At 40.3% G+C, this 21,202-nt stretch overlaps 1 protein-coding gene across 1 annotated transcript in view; it reads left to right on the top strand.

Annotated features, from left to right (window-relative positions):
* The window catches only part of adamts6 (ADAM metallopeptidase with thrombospondin type 1 motif, 6), a 52,308-nt gene that overhangs the window by 15,436 nt on the left and 15,670 nt on the right, over positions 1-21,202 (top strand). The window contains exons 10-18 of the mRNA XM_063888926.1: positions 43-189; positions 4,231-4,372; positions 8,165-8,272; positions 11,444-11,589; positions 13,298-13,361; positions 16,282-16,384; positions 17,556-17,689; positions 19,823-19,946; positions 20,563-20,643. Coding sequence (XP_063744996.1) covers positions 43-189; positions 4,231-4,372; positions 8,165-8,272; positions 11,444-11,589; positions 13,298-13,361; positions 16,282-16,384; positions 17,556-17,689; positions 19,823-19,946; positions 20,563-20,643 — 1,049 coding nt within the window. The remainder of the gene's footprint in view (positions 1-42; positions 190-4,230; positions 4,373-8,164; positions 8,273-11,443; positions 11,590-13,297; positions 13,362-16,281; positions 16,385-17,555; positions 17,690-19,822; positions 19,947-20,562; positions 20,644-21,202) is intronic.

The raw sequence follows: 21,202 nt of genomic DNA on the forward strand, positions 1-21,202 counted from the left end.
CCCAGCTGAACCTAATTCCACTTTTTATTTTCTGCGTCTCAGTTTTGGGATGAACCACGACGGGATCGGGAATTCCTGCGGTACCAAGGGCCACGAGACAGCCAAGCTAATGGCCGCTCATATAACAGCCAACACCAACCCTTTCTCCTGGTCCGCCTGCAGCAAAGACTACATCACCAGCTTTCTCGAGTAAGTGGATGATGGTTGCTCCCTGTGGGACTGTCTGTGTGTGTGTGTGTGTGTGTGTGTGTGTGTGTGTGTGTGTGTGTGTGTGTGTGTGTGTGTGTGTGTGTGTGTGTGTGTGTGTGTGTGTGTGTGTGTGTGTGTGTGTGTGTGTGTGTGTGTGTGTGTGCGTGCGCCTGTTTTACAGCTTGCTTGAAGCAGCCTCTCTTTGCAACCCGCTGCCACCGGCTTGTGGTGACCCGCTAGGCTGTCCTGTAAGCAGGGCCTTCCCCACTTTTTCACATTCATTTCATCACCGAGCCTCCTGCCAGACCTCCTTGTGGCTGTGTGTGATAACCGGGTGCCTTCCACCCCTTGCATCCTCGCACCACAAGGTTAAAGCTCATGTGGTGCTCGGTGGTGATGCAGAGACCAGCTGCCTCCAACCACTGCTTCGCTGTTTTGCGGATAGGTCAAAGGAAAAAAGAAGCTTTAAGTACACAAATACAACAAAACGGAGAAGTTTGCCTGAATAAAACATTTGCTGGCTGAGTTGTGCCAGCCTGGTATGGTAAAAACTAAATATATGAAGCCAGACAAAACATCTGGATCTGGCCTTCAGAGTCTGGCAGTGAACAGATACCTGTGAATATCGCAGGAGTGTATTAACTGATCCCAGCTCAATGGTTCATTGAGCTGCTTTTCAAGGAGGTTTCTAGACTAGTTGCTCTAATTCCCCTGAATCTGAACACTCTTGTAAATTTGTAGGACTCATGATGGACAAAAAACCGATAGAAATGGATGCAGCAGAACCAGAGGATAAACACTTTGACTCACCATGGTCTCACAGACACATTGGACTTGGGGACTGTTGGATTTTCCGATTGATGTTTCTCCACAAACTAAACTCTGGGCTGGGCCACAGCTTCATTGTGTAGGAACAACAATCAGAAAGTGGTCAGGGTTATTCCAGCAGAGGAGAAATATGCTGCCATTCTTCTTTTTCCCTTAAACATGCCAGAATGAGGTCACGGAAGCCTCCTCTTTTCAAAGTCCTCTCACTATTTACCTTGATGTTAGACACAGCCAATAAATTGGTGATAAAATGTGAATGTGTTTACAGTTTGGTGCCTTCTACCGTACGCAGCAATCATTTAGAGCTGATATAACTGCTCTAAAAGAAGACATCATTAGTTCTACTGACTGCAGAGGTCAGATTTAAACAGGGATTTATTGAGAGTCTTTAAAAGGAACACTTGATTGTTGAATCAGAGTCTCGCAGTTTGGTATAAGTGCATGCATCTGTGATTGAAATTGTATTTTTTATTGCACCAAAGAGCCTATTTATTTAGGCTTGCCAGGAAGGATTTTAGATATCCGTAGCTGATTCTTAAACAAAAAGATCCTCCCTTTTCCCTTTCTCTGCAACAACCTTGCATACAACCTTGAAGTGAAGGGTTGGTTGGATGCGCTGCAAGTCTGTGGTGTGTGTGTCTGTTTGTGTGTGAATTGATGTTTAGTTAGCTAGGCCCTCCAAGACGCCGATAATAGCTGTCGTGGTTGTCAAATGATGTTTCCGGCTGAAAGCTGTTAGAGGAGGGTTCAGGAACAACCCTTGTGACAGAGATGACAGCAACATGTGCCAGTTTCCAGCCGGGACACAAAGAGACGCTTCTCTACTGCTGCTGCGCCGGGTTTCTGTCCAGCGCTGAGGATGACCAGAGCTAACAAAAAAAAAGAGACAAAATTGTTTTTTATTTGTTTTTTTCTCAGCAGAATAAACTTCTGATTAGCTTATTTTATAACCCCTATAAGTATCAGACTGTTTCTTGAGTTTTCATTTGTGTTTTATTGCCTTTAGCTTTTATGTTTCTTACAAAAGGGTTCTGTCTGTAAACTCCAATTATCCCCCCTTTCTCTCCCTCCATCAGAGTTTTGGATATCGCACACGCTTCTCCTAGCCAAGTAAACAACTTTGGCTGTGGTGTTGGCCTAGATTCACCGTCTTGCTAAAGCAATATGCACTGCTTTGTTTGGGACTTTTAGCAGTGGTTTATGAATGCACTCACAGTTCAGTCAAAGTTTATCCTTCTAAGTCTATACGCCAGTTTGTTATAAATGTTAAAAGACAGGCTGTTTGGGTTTATTAAACTCTCAGAAACCACATATGATCTATTAAGTTTCAGATTAGATTTATGTGACTTGTGCCTTGTCATAATTGTTAGGTTAGTCTGATTTAATCATGCTGATGGGTGGACACAGTCAGCATGGTTAATTTCTACATAAACGACCGGTGTCAGAGTTCGGGGATTGCTGATGTTTTCGCTTATTAAAGGATATTTCCGCTCAGCATAATGAATTTGGCTGAATCCACCGGACAGGAAGCCATTACGACCATGTCAAATAATAGCTTCTATGTTTAAACTTTGACTATTTTGTCTCTTTCCAAACCAATAAATAGAGAGGCTTGCATTCACTGGGAGTCCGGGGGCCTCAGAGACCCACTTCTGTCTCTTTCTCCATGATGAGAGGCTCGTCCGGGGAACAAGAGCCAAGAAATGGGATTATTCTATACCAGGCGACGGGGAGGGAGGATGGTAAAAAAAAAAGGAAAGGGAACATTAACTCTACTTAAAATACTGTTTTATATGTACTACTCTGGGATGAAAACAAACAGTATGTGGACGATGTCTTGAGAAATCCTGAGGTAAAGCAGAGAAGGAAACATTTGCCCTCTTAATTGATGGAAATTACATTAAAGGGTCAGTCCGGCCAAATGACAAAACCTTTTTTTGTTTTTAAAAGTGGTATGTCCAGCCAAGCAGATAAAACGTAGTGGATGTTTGTTTGTGGTGCCAAATGCAATGAAATCATTTAATGATGTATTTCAGAATAACTCGCAAAACCAACCATTTTTGTAGGGACTATTTGTTCGGGAAAAATAGAAAAAAAGCTATTACTTTTTGTCCAATTTGCTGAGCTAGAATTTTTTTTTTAAACGTAAAATATGTACTTTCACAAACTGCTCTGCTGTATATCACTGGAGGTATGTGGTCAAATATGTGATTTTGCAGTTTTGTCTGGACCAGCCGTTCAGTGTTTACGTTCCTGTCTTCTTCTCTGCTGCATTGTGGGCCCAAGCTGCAGTCAATCATAACGCCTAGCTCTACGTTATTGTTGTCACCAGGCCCACTTTTCCTTTCGCTGGTTGGGAGGCATTCCTCTGCATTTTGCAGCTGCCACAGCTGGAAAGAACATAGTGTTATAGTAAATATTGTAGTAGCATTTAGCCTAGAGTGTATTCTATGACTCAGGCAGAAGCAAGCATAAAAAAACACATCTCTGTTTGTTTATTGGCACTTGTCTTTGGTTTGATTTTAATGTCATACAAGTGGGCGAAAGGTCAACAGATTAATACTGAATGTTAGTGTCTGACCTCAAAGATAGGGCGATAAAAGCATACTCAGCATCTCATCCCAGGATTAACAGACTCACAACACAACAACTCTGTGTTTGTATTTATAAATGACTAAAATACAAATCAGCCAAGTGTGTTTCTCCCCTGCAAGTTCTTTGTGAGTGCACACATTGCTATCTGACAAACAGATTAAACATAATCCTAGCCCCGGACATATGACCCATAGCTCACTCCAGATTTTTCTCTTCCTCTCCCTGCTCTGTTATTTTATTGGCTCTGCTTTGGATTCAATATATGACATACAGAAACGTGGAGCACAGAGCCTTATAATCAGAGAAGGCTGCTTTAAGTCGATCCTCTTGCCTGTGGGAAAATGTCTCTGCATGTGCTTCAACACTCCTTTTGATAAGGAGGTGTTGATGTGTGAGATCAACATTTACTATGTCATTTCAGATCTGAGACAGGCTACCTACAATAGTCATTTGGTGGTAAAATAAAACGAGTCGAGCAACACCAGCCAAGGTCTTTAAGAAACGAGTAGGAGGCTTTAACCATCCATTCTTGGCTTTTTCTAGCTCTGCCACCAGCCAAGTGTAGAAAGGTTTCTTTGTGTAAGAAACAATCCTATTGTAGGTTTGTTTTTTTGACAGCTCAGGTCGGGGGACGTGTCTGGACAATGAACCTCTGAAACGAGACTTCCTGTACCCAACAGTGGCCCCGGGGCAGGTGTACGATGCAGACGAGCAGTGTCGCTTCCAGTACGGAACCTCCTCACGCCAGTGCAAGTATGGGGTAAGAAACCAGCATCTGTCCTTTTCTGCTCCTCTTACACACCCAAACGATCCCTGTTACTATATGTTTGAACTGCTCATTTAGTTCTAGTGTTTATACCTTTATAATAATACTTTAGCATCTCCAACACACCTTGAACTTGGAAAGTAAAGTGGACATACATGAGTGTATTAATCTGATATGTAGCACCACACACACACTGCTGCAGCCAGCTGATCTCCGTCTTTTCCATTGTATCATATCCATCTAGTTTAAATATACTTTTCATCACCTACATATGCAGGAGGATAATTTACTGATGTTGCAAAGGTGTTATGTTTAACTGCATGGGAAATAAATAAGCTGAAATTATGGCTAAGTTTGAGCAAAATAGCCTAGATATGTATAAAAAAGTTGTTGTTTTTTATCATGCAGCTTTGAAAAAAACACACTTTTCATCTGGTATCCTCCCAGTGTGAGCTCCATTGATTAAAAAACAAAATAAAATGATGTAATGGGACCATTCTAAGTTTTATTGCCAGGTTTTCCTCCAATAACTTTCAGAATTTTTATTATAGGCACTTGAGAAAATTGAAAAAAGCGCCGCAAACATTTCTGTAAAGAAGTCATATATAAATGAATATCACATGCAAAACGAATGCATCTGAAACAACTAGGTCCATTTTAATATCTGTTGTTTCTCACATGTTGAATAAGAGGTGTCCAGTCACAGCATGTTCAGTTCTCACTGAGATGATAACAGTTTTCTTCAAGTTCATATTTCTTCCTTGAGGTGAATGGGGATAAACATTAGGAAAGATAATAGCTTTATTATCTTCTGACGCCAAAGCTGGTTTGGAGGTGTCTTTCCACACGCTGCCTTATTCTTCTTATTAATCTATAAACGCCCCAGACAGAGGGATGAAGGATTGAAGTCAACACGTCTCTCATCTTTTGGTCTGTAAGGATTATGATTTTCACTCCCCTGCTAGTGTCATGAGAAAACCACACTACAAAAAATGACACAGGCAGTGAAAGATGAGAAACAGCCACGCGGTAAAATAAGCGGTCCAAAGAATCCCCAAAGATTTAATGAACAATAACGTGATATTGTTTTGTGTTACGTAAATATTGGAAAAAGAGGACGTAGATTAGCTGAGATCATGAGGTTATTTCATTTCATTGAAAGACAGCAGATTATAACAGGCCCCAAATCAAGCCCTGTTATTTTGGTTTCTAAGCTCATAATTGTGGTTTTAGATCAGCATGAAAGACGAACATTTATGAGCGGATTGGATTCCAGCACGACTCCGCAGACTAGATTGGAGTTTTTCATCTGACAATCAGATCTATTTCATAGAGCATCTGTGAAAGAGATGCCCTCTGCGACCGCTCACAGGACAGACGTGACCACAGAAATGGATAAAAAGTCTAATGAGTGGAAGAGTCTGGTTTCTGAAGCCAGGGCTCAGCTCCATTCTGCTGAACTCCTCCACTTTTGGATGGAAATTGTATTTTGTTTTCGTTTTTTACTGCGAAAGAAAACAGTGATGAGGGGAGGTTTAGTCAGAGCGTATCAAAGTTTATCTTTAATATTACGATAAGTAATTTCGTATTGTAGTTTTAGTATTTCACTAGTAAAACAAGTTGGGCTTTAACTGTATGATAACAAAATTATTTGGTTTTTTTTTATGTCCAAACTCTGAAATGCTTGCCACAAATCTGCACCGTATTCATTTATCTTCAGGACAGGATGGGAACTCAGAGCAAACATGACAAGTTACTTCACTGAGCGGCTACAAAGAATGACACCATGGATAACACAAAATATCTGGAAAAATCAAGAAAAGTGCGTTAAGACTCGAAACTCAGAGTTTAGGACTTAGAATTTGAATGCAAAGACTTGAGAAGTTCTTTCGACTTGCAATTAAAGATGACATTCTCCCCTTTCTGCCAGACCCTATAACGGTTATTAAAATTATTTGGGTTGGAAATTGTGCTCTCAAAATTATTTTTCATACTTTTTCCTTATAATTTGGTCTTTTTTGTGAAAAACTGGATATTTAAATGGTTTGCTCAGCTTGTCATACATACAGCTTTTTGTACCATGTGGCTGTTTACTCAAACAATAAGATGTTAGGCTTTTAGTGCTGATTGTAAAATGTAAGCGTGCTAGACTACGAACAGTCTGGCTGTAAATGTATCTAATCTCTATGATAAAAGCCTCGTAACATTTGATTACATCTATTTATACAAGTCCAATAGACTTATTGTAGATCATGGGGTACTTTAATCATGATTTGGTGGGTTGGAGGCCTATTTGATATCAGCAAAATTAGATTAAATAAACTTAAGTAATCAGAGTGGGGAAAATAAATCAGTCTACAATTGCTCACAAATCAAACTAAAATGTATGTTGGTTTATAATTAGGGGCCACTGCCAAAAGAGATTGTGAACCACTCACATTGGGTAAAACAACAGCGATATTTCACTGATTATGGCCAACGACACCTTTGCGGGGGTTCAACTAAATTCTAACTTTTAAAGAACCGCAGGGGATCTCACAGCCTTTAAACCACAGCGTGAGCCAGTGTCAGAGGTGGGAAAAGAAACACAGAAGTCCAGAGAGGAAGTTGTGGTGATTGATTGCGTTAATTTGGTTCCAATGACCACTTCCTACTTCAGTTAGTGCCCAGAGATACCAACACAGGCAGGTCAGACACTGGAAGGTATGAAAAACAAACTACCTTTGGGGGCTATATTACCGAGGCCCTCACCGAGTGACTTTGCCTTTTTTTTATCGCCGGCTTGTGCTCTTGTTGCGTAAATCCATCAGGAGCACATCCACGTTCGTTAAAGGCCGCGACGCTGACCTTTCAGCTGGTGGAGATAGTGAATGGAGCAGCGGTGCAGCTTATTGAAACCAGCTGGCAGAGGGGAGCCGCTGCAACCAGAGAGTGGCGGTTTGCCGCTTTACTTAATCTGGACAGGCTCAGGGAGCTTCGGGGCCGTGGCATATTTACTGACCCTGGGGGTCATGATCTATGTGCTGGATCGTAACTCTTCTTCATGAGCCTGCTCTTCTGCCGTACACAATTGTCCTGTAAAAGCCTTTGAAGACGAGACACGGGGGCGTCCCAACTCGGGTTAATGGGAAATCTAATGCAAGGTTCTGCAGAGCAGTCCTTGTTCTCTTTATGGTTTTATTTATTTGGTGGCAACTTAGTGCTGTCTACCCACTATCTTTCTCACACACACTCCCTTGCTTCAGTAATCTAAATGGATTCTCCTTATGCTCTAGACTTAAGGAGGAGAAGACGGGGATGTTTACTCAGACCACTCAGTAATACTAAAGATATTTGTTAGACCTACAAGTCTTCTTTATCTAAGACTTGGGAGGCCTATTGCTCATTCTTGATTTCCCCTAAGCAGCAGAAATTGAATTTCTTAAACTGATGTCACGGTCCCGTGTGGTCCTGAGGTGAACGTGAGCAAACGTTAGTCATGGTGTTGATCCAGCTGACTCTTCATTTCTCATAAGAGAACATTAAGAGCACCCAATGACCCTCGGCGTATTGCTCAACATGTACGATGATCCAAAGCATATGAGCTCTTAAGTTAGATGCCTCTCATCAACTCATCTGATTTGATCTCGAATCGAGTAGATTTATAGATATGTTTTCTTCTGTTCGTCAGACTGGAGAAGAAACCACCAAAGGCTACTGATAAATCATTCCCTTAATCAGCGATCCACCCCCCCGGTCTGCTGAATTGATTTATTCTGACCAACTTGCTTTTGCCTTCTTTCCTAGGAAGTGTGTAGAGAGCTCTGGTGCCTTAGCAAAAGCAACCGCTGTGTAACCAACAGTATCCCTGCTGCTGAGGGGACCCTGTGCCAGACTGGAAGCATTGATAAAGGGGTAAGTCATCAGAAAATTCATCCACATTTCCAGAGAAAAACGTATTAGAAAAACACATTTTCCCACTTAATCCTAGCATGGGTGGTTTTAAGATATCTTTCACCCACTCTGCTCGATCAGGACGAGGATGAGCAAGGGATGTTTTTCCAAACTGACAGCCACACACTCACCTCTGACCTATCATATCTCTCCCAGCTACTGCAACCCACACGTTAACCGTCAAGTTTGCTTTGATATGAGGAACTTGGCTAGCTTTGCCCCATTAATCACATTTAAATGATTACATTTCCATCCCCGTCCCCCAGGTCAGGACGGGTCCTCAAAATATGTTTTTGTTTTACGCAGAGGTGGAAGAAGTACTAGTACTGTTTCAAGTAAAAGTCATCAATTAAAATGTTGCTCAAGTAAAAGTACAAAAGTATTAGCATTACAAAAAATTCAGAATAATATACTGAATTTGTTTTGGTTAAAATGATTGATGTATTATTGTGTTTATCAAGCTGGTGAAACTAAAACTAATTTCAATGACTGTATATATGCTTGGTAGAATGGAATCAATTGTGTTAAACTAATTGTTTATCATTAAGCTATATATGCAAAGTAAGTAAAGATATATACAATATACAATACAATATTTACCTCTGATTTGTAGTGAAGAAGTAATAGTAGCTGAATATGGAAATACTCAAGTAAAGTACAAGTACCTCAAAATGAGTACAATGAGTGAATGTGCTTAGTTACTTACCACCATTGGTTACACGATGAGGAAGAGAGAAATTTAGAAATGCATTTTTTAGATTTGACAGTTAACCCGGCAGCATCGGCAATAGGATTTTTTCGTTTAGTCCTTGTGGATTTGTTTTGTGAACAGAGACTGAAATGTTGTTTCTGCAAAGATGTTGCTGTGATGTATTAATTCAATGCAGTCAGCACCACAAACTAGTTCTATTCACCTATAATATATTTTGGTATAGCAAAAACAGAGGGTTTCTCAAAATAAATGTTAAATGACGTGTGAAAATCAGGGTCCTTTAACCATTGCATGCATATTTTATTTTGTACTTTGCTGTCTGAACTGAGCACTTCAATAACCTCCTCTGTGTGCAGAAATCAGCCTCAGATAGTGGTACCTCACTGCCTCAGCTTTTATGTATTCCTCTCTGGGATGGGGCACTCACACTCACAAAAACACACACACATGCTAGCAGGCCAAGCTTTAGGTCATCAGCCCCGCTGTTGATGCCAGCCAGGTTAGGGGAGACAGTTTTAACACGGATTACGGCAGCCATTGTCACCGGATGGTCCGAGGTCTAAAAGGGAAGAATAGCAGAGTGTCACGAGCTGTCACCCGCGATTACCATTAGCTCAGTGGAGCCTTTGAGGGCCGGGGCCCACGGACAGGGTCCTGGACAACACAGGGGGCCCCAGGTTGAGCCGGGGGGGCTTTGGATCAGCTTTTGGAGCAGCTTTAGGAGAGCCAGTGGCATACCGTGTCTGCCCCTGCCCGGGGAGAGCTTCAAAGGAATATGAATGTCAGCCATTTCTCACCCAGCATGTAATGGAGAGAGGCCCTTCCAACAGGAGCAGGGAGAGAGGGAGAGGGCAGAGGGAGGCGGGAGAGGGGCAGAAATTGACCAACAGAGAAGAGTTTTTTGTGTTTTTACTGTGTTTAAATGGACTTACAGATAAACAGTTTGCTCCAGAGTAGACTGCATCACCACTCCCCCCCTGTGTCTCTGTCAGGCAGTTTCCCTCACCACATCCCTCCTCTCTCCTCTCCCACTGATAATCTTGTTTAAAGAGCATCTCAGGACGGGAATGAGTGAGTCAGAGAGGGTCACGCAGCCCTTACCTTACCTGTCCCAGTCTCTGAGTTGTTAACCCACTGACACAGTTGAAAGACAAACGGACGTCTCTAAACCTCTCTCGCCTCTGGAGCTGTGAACAGCTTAGCACGAGGATTAAACACTCCTGATCAGCACACGCACGGCTGTACATCCCTCACCTGCCCCTGAACGCTCCTCACAGTGCTCTGGAAACAAGAAAACAAAAACATGCCAAACCACTAGAAGAAGCTGTTCTGTTTATTCAACTTATAACAAGATAATTGTTAATGTAATAATATGTTATTAAGAGGGTATAAGAACACAATTTGTTAGACAAAACAAATAAACACATTAAAGGGGCCCTATTATGCTTTTTGGGGGTTTCCCTTTCCTGTAGTGTTATATAGGTTTTAGTGCATGTAAATGGTCTGCAAAGGCTACAATCCCTGTGTTCACTCCAGAGGGAGTTTCTTTCCCACACACTCCCCCCCCTGCCTGAAACGCCTCCATTGTGCTCCTTTGTTTACTGCTGTAACATCGTGACATCATTATGTAACTATTGTGTTTCTATTGGCTACCTCCCCAACACATTGTACGTGATAGGTTGATCAATCGCAATAGATCTGGCCAGTTAAAATCTGTTGGTAAAAACATCATTTATGCTTTTGGACCTTGTACGAGTTTGAAGGAAACCTCACTTCCTTGTTTGCCAAGAAAATGACATTTCAGTTTTCATGTGTCGAAACAAATAGTATGGTAAACTTTACAAATAAATAAGATTCCGCGCGTTTACACTACCATTAGCAACAATAAGCCAGTGGCATTTGTGTTCTCATTTTTAACCATTTCCTTTTTGGAGCGAGCTAATAAGTATTTATCAAATGTTGAACTATTCCTTTAATGTTAAAACGGCTTTAACTTGAGTTGAGTCACCTTACATACTTTACAACACTTAACCTTAGCGAGGAGGAAACCATGTCAGCAGTAACACAAACAAAATGACAGGTAAGAGAGGATTAATAACAGGACTAATACGGAAATCAATTATAGGGTGAGTAATATTGTAATATCAAGTTAGTGTGTGTGTTTCTGGACCAAGGCAGAGGGAGAGCGTGTGTTATGAAGGAAAACTGTTTAGTCTACACTTCATTGTACACAGATGCACATTGATTTATCGGGATGTCAAAACTTTATACAACTGTAAAACTGACTACTGAGTATTCTTTGTTATGGTATTGTTATTGTGACTCGAAAACAATCGTGTCTCCAATTTTGGATAAGATTCAACTGGACTGCATGATAACTTAACTTTCCTTCTCTCTTCCGTCTGTGTTTCTGCTCGCAGTGGTGCTACCAGGGGGAGTGTGTGGTGTTCGGTACCTGGCCTCAGAGTGCGGACGGAGGCTGGGGGCCCTGGTCCACATGGGGGGAGTGCAGCAGGACCTGTGGGGGCGGTGTTTCCTCCTCCATGAGGCACTGTGACAGCCCAGCGTAAGTAGGCAAAGTAAGCCACAGCAAGCTAAACACACACATCCATGTGTGTGTGTGTGTGTGTGTGTGTGTGTGTGTGTGTGTGTGTATACATGTGTATGCTGTGTGAATGTATCTTATATCTGAGAGGGATTAGAGAAGCGAAATACCAGCAAAGGGATAAATTTCACTTTTCATGGACTTTTAGTTAAACAAATATTTTGGCCAGTTTTCCTGTTGTCGGCTGCAACAGGATGTAACAAACCATTGTGTAAATGAATGCCACTTCAGATTTTCTTACTAACTATAGACAGTGTAATGGTAGAAAACTGTAAAATCAAACAGGAAGTGATGTGTTTATTGTTCATAATTAAATAGATGTGCTGTATTTCCTGTTGAAACAGGTCAGTAAATGGTCAATAAAAAGTGTAAAATGATGAGCAGGGAGAGAAAAGCAGATAGAAAGGCCTTAAATAAAAGGCTGGAGAGGATTTATAATGTGTTGGTTGGACATTTTGGTACAGCATGGAGTCTCAACTGAAGTGCACGGTTAAGCCTAAGCTAGGCTAAAATATGTCTGCCCACCGGCTTGAAAAACACAAATCAGTGATATTAAACAGCCACAAGTGGAACAATGCAATGCCAACTCATTCTAACAGAAAAAGAAATACAGAAGAGAGATAAGTCTAAGTATGCTAACTTTAGCCACCATACGCTACACCACCCTTAATGTGTCAAGCAGGACAATACTGTTATTTCCTCTTTTAAAAGTTAATCAGTCTCGCTGTAACAAGACAGACATAAGGTCCCCAGAGGAGGGTTCATTCAAGGTCGTTCTGGGCACCACTATCTTCTAATCTCACTAACCACAGACATTGGTCCTTATGCTTTTTAGGATTGGATTGGTGCAGCATTCAGTTAAGACCCAGCTCACAAACTTCTGTTGTTTTGAAGCCTCTCGTTTGTCCTCACATGACAAATCATTGTCAAGCGCAACTTTGTCTGGAAAGAAATAGTTAGGGATCTGTATCCTTCTCCCATCGGTTCATTCTTTTGTTTTTTGAGCTAGTGTTACATCAGAAACATCATAGGAAGACACGAGAAAGAGCCAGGGTGAACTGGAGGGAAGGGGAAAAAAGGAGGAAGGAGGGAAAAAGGGGGAAGAGGAGAAGGCACCGGCATAATGTGGAACACCTGTGTAAGGTGATCGCTGCCGCTCAGGCATCAGTGCAAAGAGGAGGGAGGCAGAGAAAACACAGCCCGAGCAGCCTCTGACACATTCATTACAGAGCCTGGCTCACTCTGCAAATGAAGTGGAAATAGTCTCAGAGGAAAGGGAAGCTAATGAAGGTGAGAAGAAGAGATGATAAGAGAAGGAAAACAGACTTTTGCAGATGTAGTAGATGTACTGGATCGCTCTGAGGTTACAGACTTCAGTCTCTCCCAAAACGAAATGTCATGTCACACTTAAGAGCTCTCAGAGCAGCTTGGATTTCATGAATGAATCACTGGCGTACACGCTCAGCAAAGCAGCAAATGCAGACACACAAACACACTTTGTCTTCTGGCAGAGACTCTCTGAGGCCTGCTTCATGAGCTGCATTCACCAAGATATACTCACTACACATCAAAGGGGTTTTCTTGGTGGGTTATTTATGATGCTCAATGTGTTGAACATGTCGTCTCACCTTTTAAATCCCAACTCACTGAATTCTCCTGTGTCTCTCAGCCCGTCTGGAGGAGGGAAGTACTGTCTCGGGGAGAGGAAACGTTACAGATCTTGTAACACTGACGTGAGTTTCCTTCATTTTTTTGCCTCCCTGTTTTACTCTGTCTGATTGGTATTTGGAGCAAAGTATACAAGTGACTTGGAAGCTAAACTGTCCTCTTGATGGATGCCCTGCTCTGGTTCATAAAGGGACTGAGATAGTTGAGGCATTCTGACCTTGGATGGATTTGGCCTGTCACAGCATGACTGCTGAGCCTCCAGGTTTTTTCTCCTGTGGAACATGTTATCTTAGGAAAGGCTTTATAAGGAGCATGTTAGCTAGCAGCACTACACCGCCTTTAAACCTTCTGACATGCTTTCTCCCTGGAACGCAGGACAGACGATGATAAAAACACACAGGCAGTTATTCAATATTCCCCCAGCAACTCTTGGGTTATTTGTCACTTAAAAGTTCACATATTGTTTGTGACATTTCACTTGAGTCAACCATGATGACAGTTTCAGAGCATATTTTATGAAAAGCAATTCACCAAGTTTTTTTTTTTTTTTTGAGGTCTGGAGCAAAGCTTTAAACAAATATTTAACATGGCCGCAAGTGGAGATCTCTGTTCAACTATTTCTAGGTGGGCTTTTTTTCACAAGGTGAAAATTGAAATAGTTAGGGCCCTGGTGGACATTTAACCGCAAGTCTTAAAAATAACAGCTGAGAGCAAGCACTGAGTGTTTTTTTTGGAAAACAAACAACATCCCCAACCACTATTTCATCACACTGACCACACCTTGTCTAGGGAAATGTGTGTAAGCACCAGATGTAGATACATTGACACACACACTCACACACTTCCATGCATAAATTGATGTCTATATCCCAACTGTTTTTACATTGATCAGCAGTCAGATATAATTTGTTAATGGGGCCTCTCTCACTTCCTGTTGCTACTACATATTTCCTGTGGGAGGTAACTTTATATCATAAGGCTGTTTCCATTAGCATAATGCATCATGCAGTAGCTTTTAGAAAAGGAATAATCTTTCTGATTAGATTAAAGCCAATTTGTCTTGGACACAGTCAGATATGTTGGTTATAGTTGACATTGCATTACCGGGGCAACCCAGCAATTTGGCCACCACGGACAAACGTGCCAAACCTCTTATTAAAATGTACAAAACTGAACTAATGTCCCAGGCGGAATAACATCCCCAGACTTATATTTCTTGAACACAGAAAAATTATTCTATTATCCCAGACTAAGAATACTAAAGTGATGTTGTTAAAATGTTCTCAGACTTTAAAAAGCTCCCACAGAAGGGTTTGAAGCACGCGTCATTACTAGTCAATTGACTTTAACCTGTTAAAACCAGTTCCCGTTCACCTATAGAGACTGGAGGAGATGCAAAGCTGACTTATCAATCAACCAAAACCTAATTGTCAAACATTTGGATGATTAATTAATCATTTGAACCATTTATTCAGTAGAACATTATCTGGTTCCAGCTTATATGATTAATACATGATAAATGAAGACCTGCTGCTGTCTTTTCAGAATTTGGACTGATGGTCTAAGAAATAATCTTTGGCTCCACATGATATTTGTAACTACTTTCTGATATTTTATGGACAAAATGATTAATCAAAACATAATGATCAGGTGTATCCTTACTATCAGCCCTACTGATGTGGTCTAAATTCTCCCCCCCCCCCCCTTCAAACACATGTCTGAACATGTAAATCTCATTCAGCCCCGTGTTGTCATTTCAACACACACTTGTAATAATATTCTTCTGTCTCATCTGATTCCATCTGCATGTTTGATGTTCGAGTTTAAAGCTGCCATATTGGCAAAACACTTGAGTGTTAATGAAAGTGGCCTTCCCCCCGGCCGGCTCCGAGGTGGAACACTTTCAGCATGTGAAATACAGCTTTGACCCAAGAGCTTTTATTCGTCCCGAGGGAGAGTGTTTTGGGGTTTCTAAGGACCTTTTCACACCAATAAAGTGTGTCTTTATACTTTTTCTTCTTTAACTCCTCTTACTGGAGCAACATCCACTCATGAAAACAAAACAAAAACCCTCCAAATGCAAAACAAACTGTTCTCAATTAGGGATTCCAGGAAACTAGTCTGTTTTAGTGTCTGGAAATAACATGGGACATCCTTTGCAGACTTTGTCCAGTTGTTAATAATAATGCTGTCAATGCAAATAAAAACTTCCCAGAATAAATAAAAGTATTTTGCAGATAATTCACAAATGGTTACAACTGCAACTCAAAATCTTAAAACCACTGTGCTTGCAAGTTTTTACTCCTTCACTACAAATCATACTTTTTTCTGAACTTTTTTGAATGCATGCAGCAGATTTCGAGATTTATGGGAGGTTTGTTCCACTCGTTCCAGTTATCCATCGGTTTCCATTAATTTTCTTATGACATGAAAATCAATTGGCAGACTCTTTAAACTTGTTTGAGTTGTGCAATCCATCAAAGTGAACATCAATTCTGTTCTTTTTTTCAAGGTTACATAATCTTTGCTTTGTCATCCTGGCACCTAAATTGCAAATTGATTCAAAAAGTCTGTGCTTCTTCAATGTGCAACGGTTTAATACTTAAATTATATTGGAAAATAATGTTGATGTCAATAACAACTAAAGGAAACAACTTCCAAGCCCCAGAATGACATTTATTTCACAACATTAAATATTATTAACAGCTAGTCTGTATCCAGCGCTACATCATTTGTCTAAGATTATCCATGATTGGCGAAGCTTGAAACATTACGAAAAGGTTAGACAAACAAACAGCAATGTTCACCAATCCCAATAAAACATATTATCCATCTCAAGTCAGCCTTTCCTTAACTCATGACCATAACTCAAACACATTTTATCAGTCTTTTATAATATTTTTACATTATATGAAAATGAATTAAATGGTGACCAGTCAGTATACTTAATACTTGTATGGTCCTATGGTCCTTTTTTATTTGCAGGCCTGCCCTGCAGGATCTCGTGATTTCCGAGAGAAGCAGTGTGCTGATTTTGACAACATGCCTTTCCGTGGGAAGTATTACAACTGGAAGCCTTACACCGGTGGTGAGTTCAGGGACGGGTTGCACCAGCTGTTGTTTTAAAATCCATTTCACAATATATCATTTTTTCAAATTCAAAAAATAAATAGTAGTAAAATACTAATTTGTTCAGATTTTCTGCTTAATCTGAGTCAGCATGTGCTTCCTAGCATCAATTAAGACAGTGGAGTTGTGTATATCTTGATATATGCTGACATAAAGATATGACTTCATTGAAAGACACTAAATCATGTTATTGCATTACAGCCACAAACTAGGGAGAAGCTGAACTGATGCAACCAGCTCCAGAATATCTCATTTTTCTAATCTCTACTTTTTTTCAAGTGCTGAGCTGTGAAGTCTTCCTTCCTTGCGTTACAAATGACAGTCTGCAGGCCAGTCTGTGTTGTGTACATAGTTAACACCAACAGTGGGAAGATTGTTTGAAAGGGCAGAGAATTCTTTAGATTGCTTCACACCATGTTGTGTTCAAATACCTTTGCTCGTCTCCAGGTTCGGCAGCTTCTCCAACCTGGGAGATTTAACATTTCTGAAATCCATCCTGATGGAAGAACTCATTCTTTGGTCTAAGCAAGAATGGGTGCAAATGCTATTATACTATCTCAGCTCTTGGCAGGCGTTTATTAATACAGGTTTGGTGTCATTCTCCCCCTAAGTTCTCTCCTTGGTGTCTGCAAATCATGGAGAATATTCACTTCACAAAAAAAACAAGAAAAAGTGATAAAAGTCGAAGCATGTAAACACGGCCTGTAGTTTTCTTTCAGGGATGGGAGAGCTTAAGTTTGATCTCTTTTATCTCAGGGGTCTGTTTTGTCAAATCCATCACCTCCTGATTTACAGTACTCTGCGGGCTGCGAGCCATCATGTTTAAACAGCAGATAACCTGCGTGTTGATGTCAGTGTAATTGTTGTTGGCAGCCGGCGCTGTCTCTGTTGGAGTCGGTGTTACAGTGACGTCAGGGTTCCTTGGTTTTAGATCAGAGCACTGCTAACTTTCCTCCTCATGATTATTATTGTCAACAAGTCAAGAGGAGATCCCGGGGTTTGCTAGTCTCTATGTATTGTTTATCATTCATCTCTGAGTTTTTCTGTGAGCGTTCAGGTCATGTTGTCTGTGTGCAGGCTGAACTCTAGTTCACCATGAGCTGTGTCTGTGTGGACTCTGTGTAACCCAGGTGGTGTTAAGCCCTGTGCGCTGAACTGTTTAGCAGAGGGCTACAACTTCTACACAGAGCGCTCTCCTGCAGTCATAGACGGCACCCGATGTCAGGCCGACTCTCTGGACATCTGCATCAATGGAGAGTGTAAGGTAAGGCAGCAAGGCTTTGTCGTGTACGATCTGAAAGCTAAATCCACACGATTAAAGATTTGCAAATCACAATTGTATTCTCTTTTATTGAGAAAAAGTACAACATAGTAACACCTAGGTTTTATTATTTATATGCATACAACTTATGACTGAAGCTGTCAAAATAAAAGTTATTTTGATAAACTGTAATTCTCCTTTTGCCACCACACTACCAACTTTAGCAGGAAAGCTAGACAACTCAGTCATGTTTGGTTCATGAAATATGACTTAAATCATGGTTTAAAATCAGCGATAGCAAACTTTAAAGATATGGTTGAAAGCTCTTGAAATTGAAATATGTAGAAAGAAGAACCTTGAGTATTTTTTCATGTTTTGTTTTTATAGCTTTTCAAGTGTTCAACTATTTTTGCATTTTGTTGTGTACATTTTATGATATTAGCTCCCCAAGAATAGAATAAAGTAACACATCTTATAATAATTACAATTAAATATCAACAAAAGATCTGAAAACGTGTTCAACTGTACACATGAACTTTTTCCAGTTATACATTTGTGATCAATCCTGTTTGATTGAAACAAAACAAATGACACATTAATGCAGTAACCGGCACTATGCCAAATTGAATTCAGTATTATTATTGATTTGCATGTGAAATGCATGTCAGATACATTAAAAACATCATGCATCTCCTGCCCATAAATAATATAATTACAAACCACACCATGACATTATACTCAGTGGGGTTTTGTGATTTATTTAAAACTTTTAACCTCTGATATTTTTTTAAATTACAGCTAGAGTAACATGTTAGCTGGACATTGACTGAACCAGCAAGAGTTCCCTCAGCCACCATGCCAGTTTATATCTTTGAAAGCACAGTTTACTAGATTACAGATAAACAAGACTGCCAAAGCACCATTCTCCAGTGAGGAACAATAAAGCATTTGAGTTGCAGATGTGGCTTATTGTGATCAAATGTCTGGCATTGTTCTTTCTGACTCTTATCAGGGCTCTGCAGCCTCGACCAGAATTGTTTTTCTAGATAAATAAAACACAAAAATCATTGTTGTGATTGAATAATGATTTCATATATATTTGAAATATATTTGATTTAATAACATTTTTTTATTGGTAGGAGTTGGCAGTTACTGCTGTCTTTGTTTTCATGAGCATAAATAATGTTGTGCAGTTTTGTGTGGAGATGAGGGTTTCTGTGTGTTTTGTGAGATGCAGCTGAAATAACTTCTTGGTTCCTCGCTTTAAGTATTTGCTTTTACTTCCACGTGAACGTACAATTTGATTTCTGTTTGGCATGAACATGCAGTGACTGTGCCAACAACATTACTCTGATTTTAATATAAAAACACAACATGCTGTGTGTTTTAATGGGTAAAGAATTTCTAAGAGGTGGAATATTCCCCATCAAAGGAGCATTGCAGGTTTATTTCCAGATGAACCCTGCATTTTGTTTTATTTCAGAGGCTTGCTCCCTTTGCTTTGATAAATTTCTAGAACACTGTCTGCCTGGAAAGCTTTCAGAAACACTCAAAGCTGTGATGCTGCTTACGGGTGCTGGAGAGACAGAAAGAAAGAGTATAACAAAGCAGAGAGATAGTATTAAAGAGTAGAAAGAACTGAGGGATCTGAAGAGGGTAATCCTGTTAATCCTCCCAGCTGTATTCTCAAACATTAACAAACATTTTTAAGACTGGAACTGTGTCGAATCCCTACCTGTGTATTTATAACTGCCATGTTATTGACGTTTTTGCTCTCTATAGTGTAGTGCTCTAATCAACATCTTTTTTTGCTTTCAATGAACCTGTTGATCCTTAGTCTATATTTATCTTTAGTCCATTTCCATTTAAATATATACATATTTAGTGGACCAATAGTCCAAAACCCAAAGCTATTCCATTTCCCTTTGTTACAGATGAAACCTGCACTTTATCGCACTATAAAAGCTTCAATAATTGATGTACAAAGGATTATTTATAAGGCAATGTATTCCTTTAAAGACCATAAAGTATTTTCTCTGAAATCTAACTTCGGGGATTCATGTATTTGTCATGGTAAAAAATGAAAATCACGCCTGAATTAAAACACTGCATTCTCTGACTTTCATTTCTTCAAAGCATGTGGGCTGCGACAACATCCTGAGCTCTGATGCTAAAGAGGATCGATGCCGTGTGTGTGGAGGGGATGGCAGCACCTGTGAGGCAACAGAGGGACTCTTCAACGAGTCTCTACCAAGAGGAGGTAAAAATATGTGACTCCAGGCATTTTAATTATCAGGTTTCTGTTAGATTTCCCTTTATAGATTGATCTGGAGCTGTCAAGCGTGTTCGATTCTCTCACTGTGAAAAAGAGGTCCAGAGATTTTGTTTTGATGACCACATGTGACAAACAAAATAACTCATCGTCCTTTTGGTTAAGCAGCTTTTGTGCATAACATCCCTTAAGCCAGGAAAATAATCTCTCTAAGAAAATGTGCCTTTTTTATGGTCTTTGTCACCCACAGAGAAAAGCATATGCTTTTGGCTTTTTAGAGTTATGGTGACAGATTGTTTTTCCCATTAATGACATCATGGAGTGAAGAAATCAGGAGGACAGATAGGGACTTGCTGTTGGCTGAAGCCTGAGGATGTCTATAGACAGCAGGAGAGAGAGAAAACATATTTCTCCTTCTATGGTATGGCTAGTAAACCATCTAAAAATACTGTGTGTCCACGTCTGTGTGTGACTGAAAAAAAAAAAGGAGGGGATTGTTTTGTCCTCATGATTTGTCCTTTTTGGGTGATTTGGATTTATTCTATATGTATACTCCCTTTAAATGGGAGAAATACAACCTCAACTCTGTGTCCTTTTCTTCCAGGCTACATGGAGGTGGTTCAGATCCCAAAAGGATCGGTTCACATCGAGATCAGAGAAGTTGCCATGTCCAAGAATTACATTGGTAAGTGAAGGCCTCCATGTGATCAGGTCACATTTATAACCAGGTTAATGTTCACTTTTATTAGCTTTATGTATGCCAATGTCAGTTACCCTACACTTTACTCGAGGCTTAAATATCTCAGCAACTATTGGATGGATTGCCAATAAATGTGTCCAAACATTCATTTTCCCCAGAGGATAAACACCTACTGACTTTGGTGATCCACTAACTGTTCCTGTTGTGCCACCATGAGGTTGTCATTGTTTTGTGGGAAAACCATTAGATAGAAAGCCTTGACATTTGCAACATATATTCATGGTGCCCAGAGGATGAACCCTTATGCCTTACTTGATACCCTGACAACAGTAAGCTATCCAGTTAAATATCTCATCATCTACTAAATAGATTGACATGTTATTTTTTACAGACATACATGGTTTTAAAAGGATGAAACACCCTGACTTTGACAATATCCTGACTTTTCCCTTAGCGCCACCACAAGGGTAAAATTTGTTTTTTAAAGTGAAATGTCTGGAAAGTGTTTGACGGATTGCCATGACATGTGGTACTTCTGACCAGA

Source organism: Eleginops maclovinus, chromosome 8, assembly GCF_036324505.1.
Source record: "Eleginops maclovinus isolate JMC-PN-2008 ecotype Puerto Natales chromosome 8, JC_Emac_rtc_rv5, whole genome shotgun sequence".
Taxonomy (NCBI): Eukaryota; Metazoa; Chordata; class Actinopteri; order Perciformes; family Eleginopidae; genus Eleginops; species Eleginops maclovinus.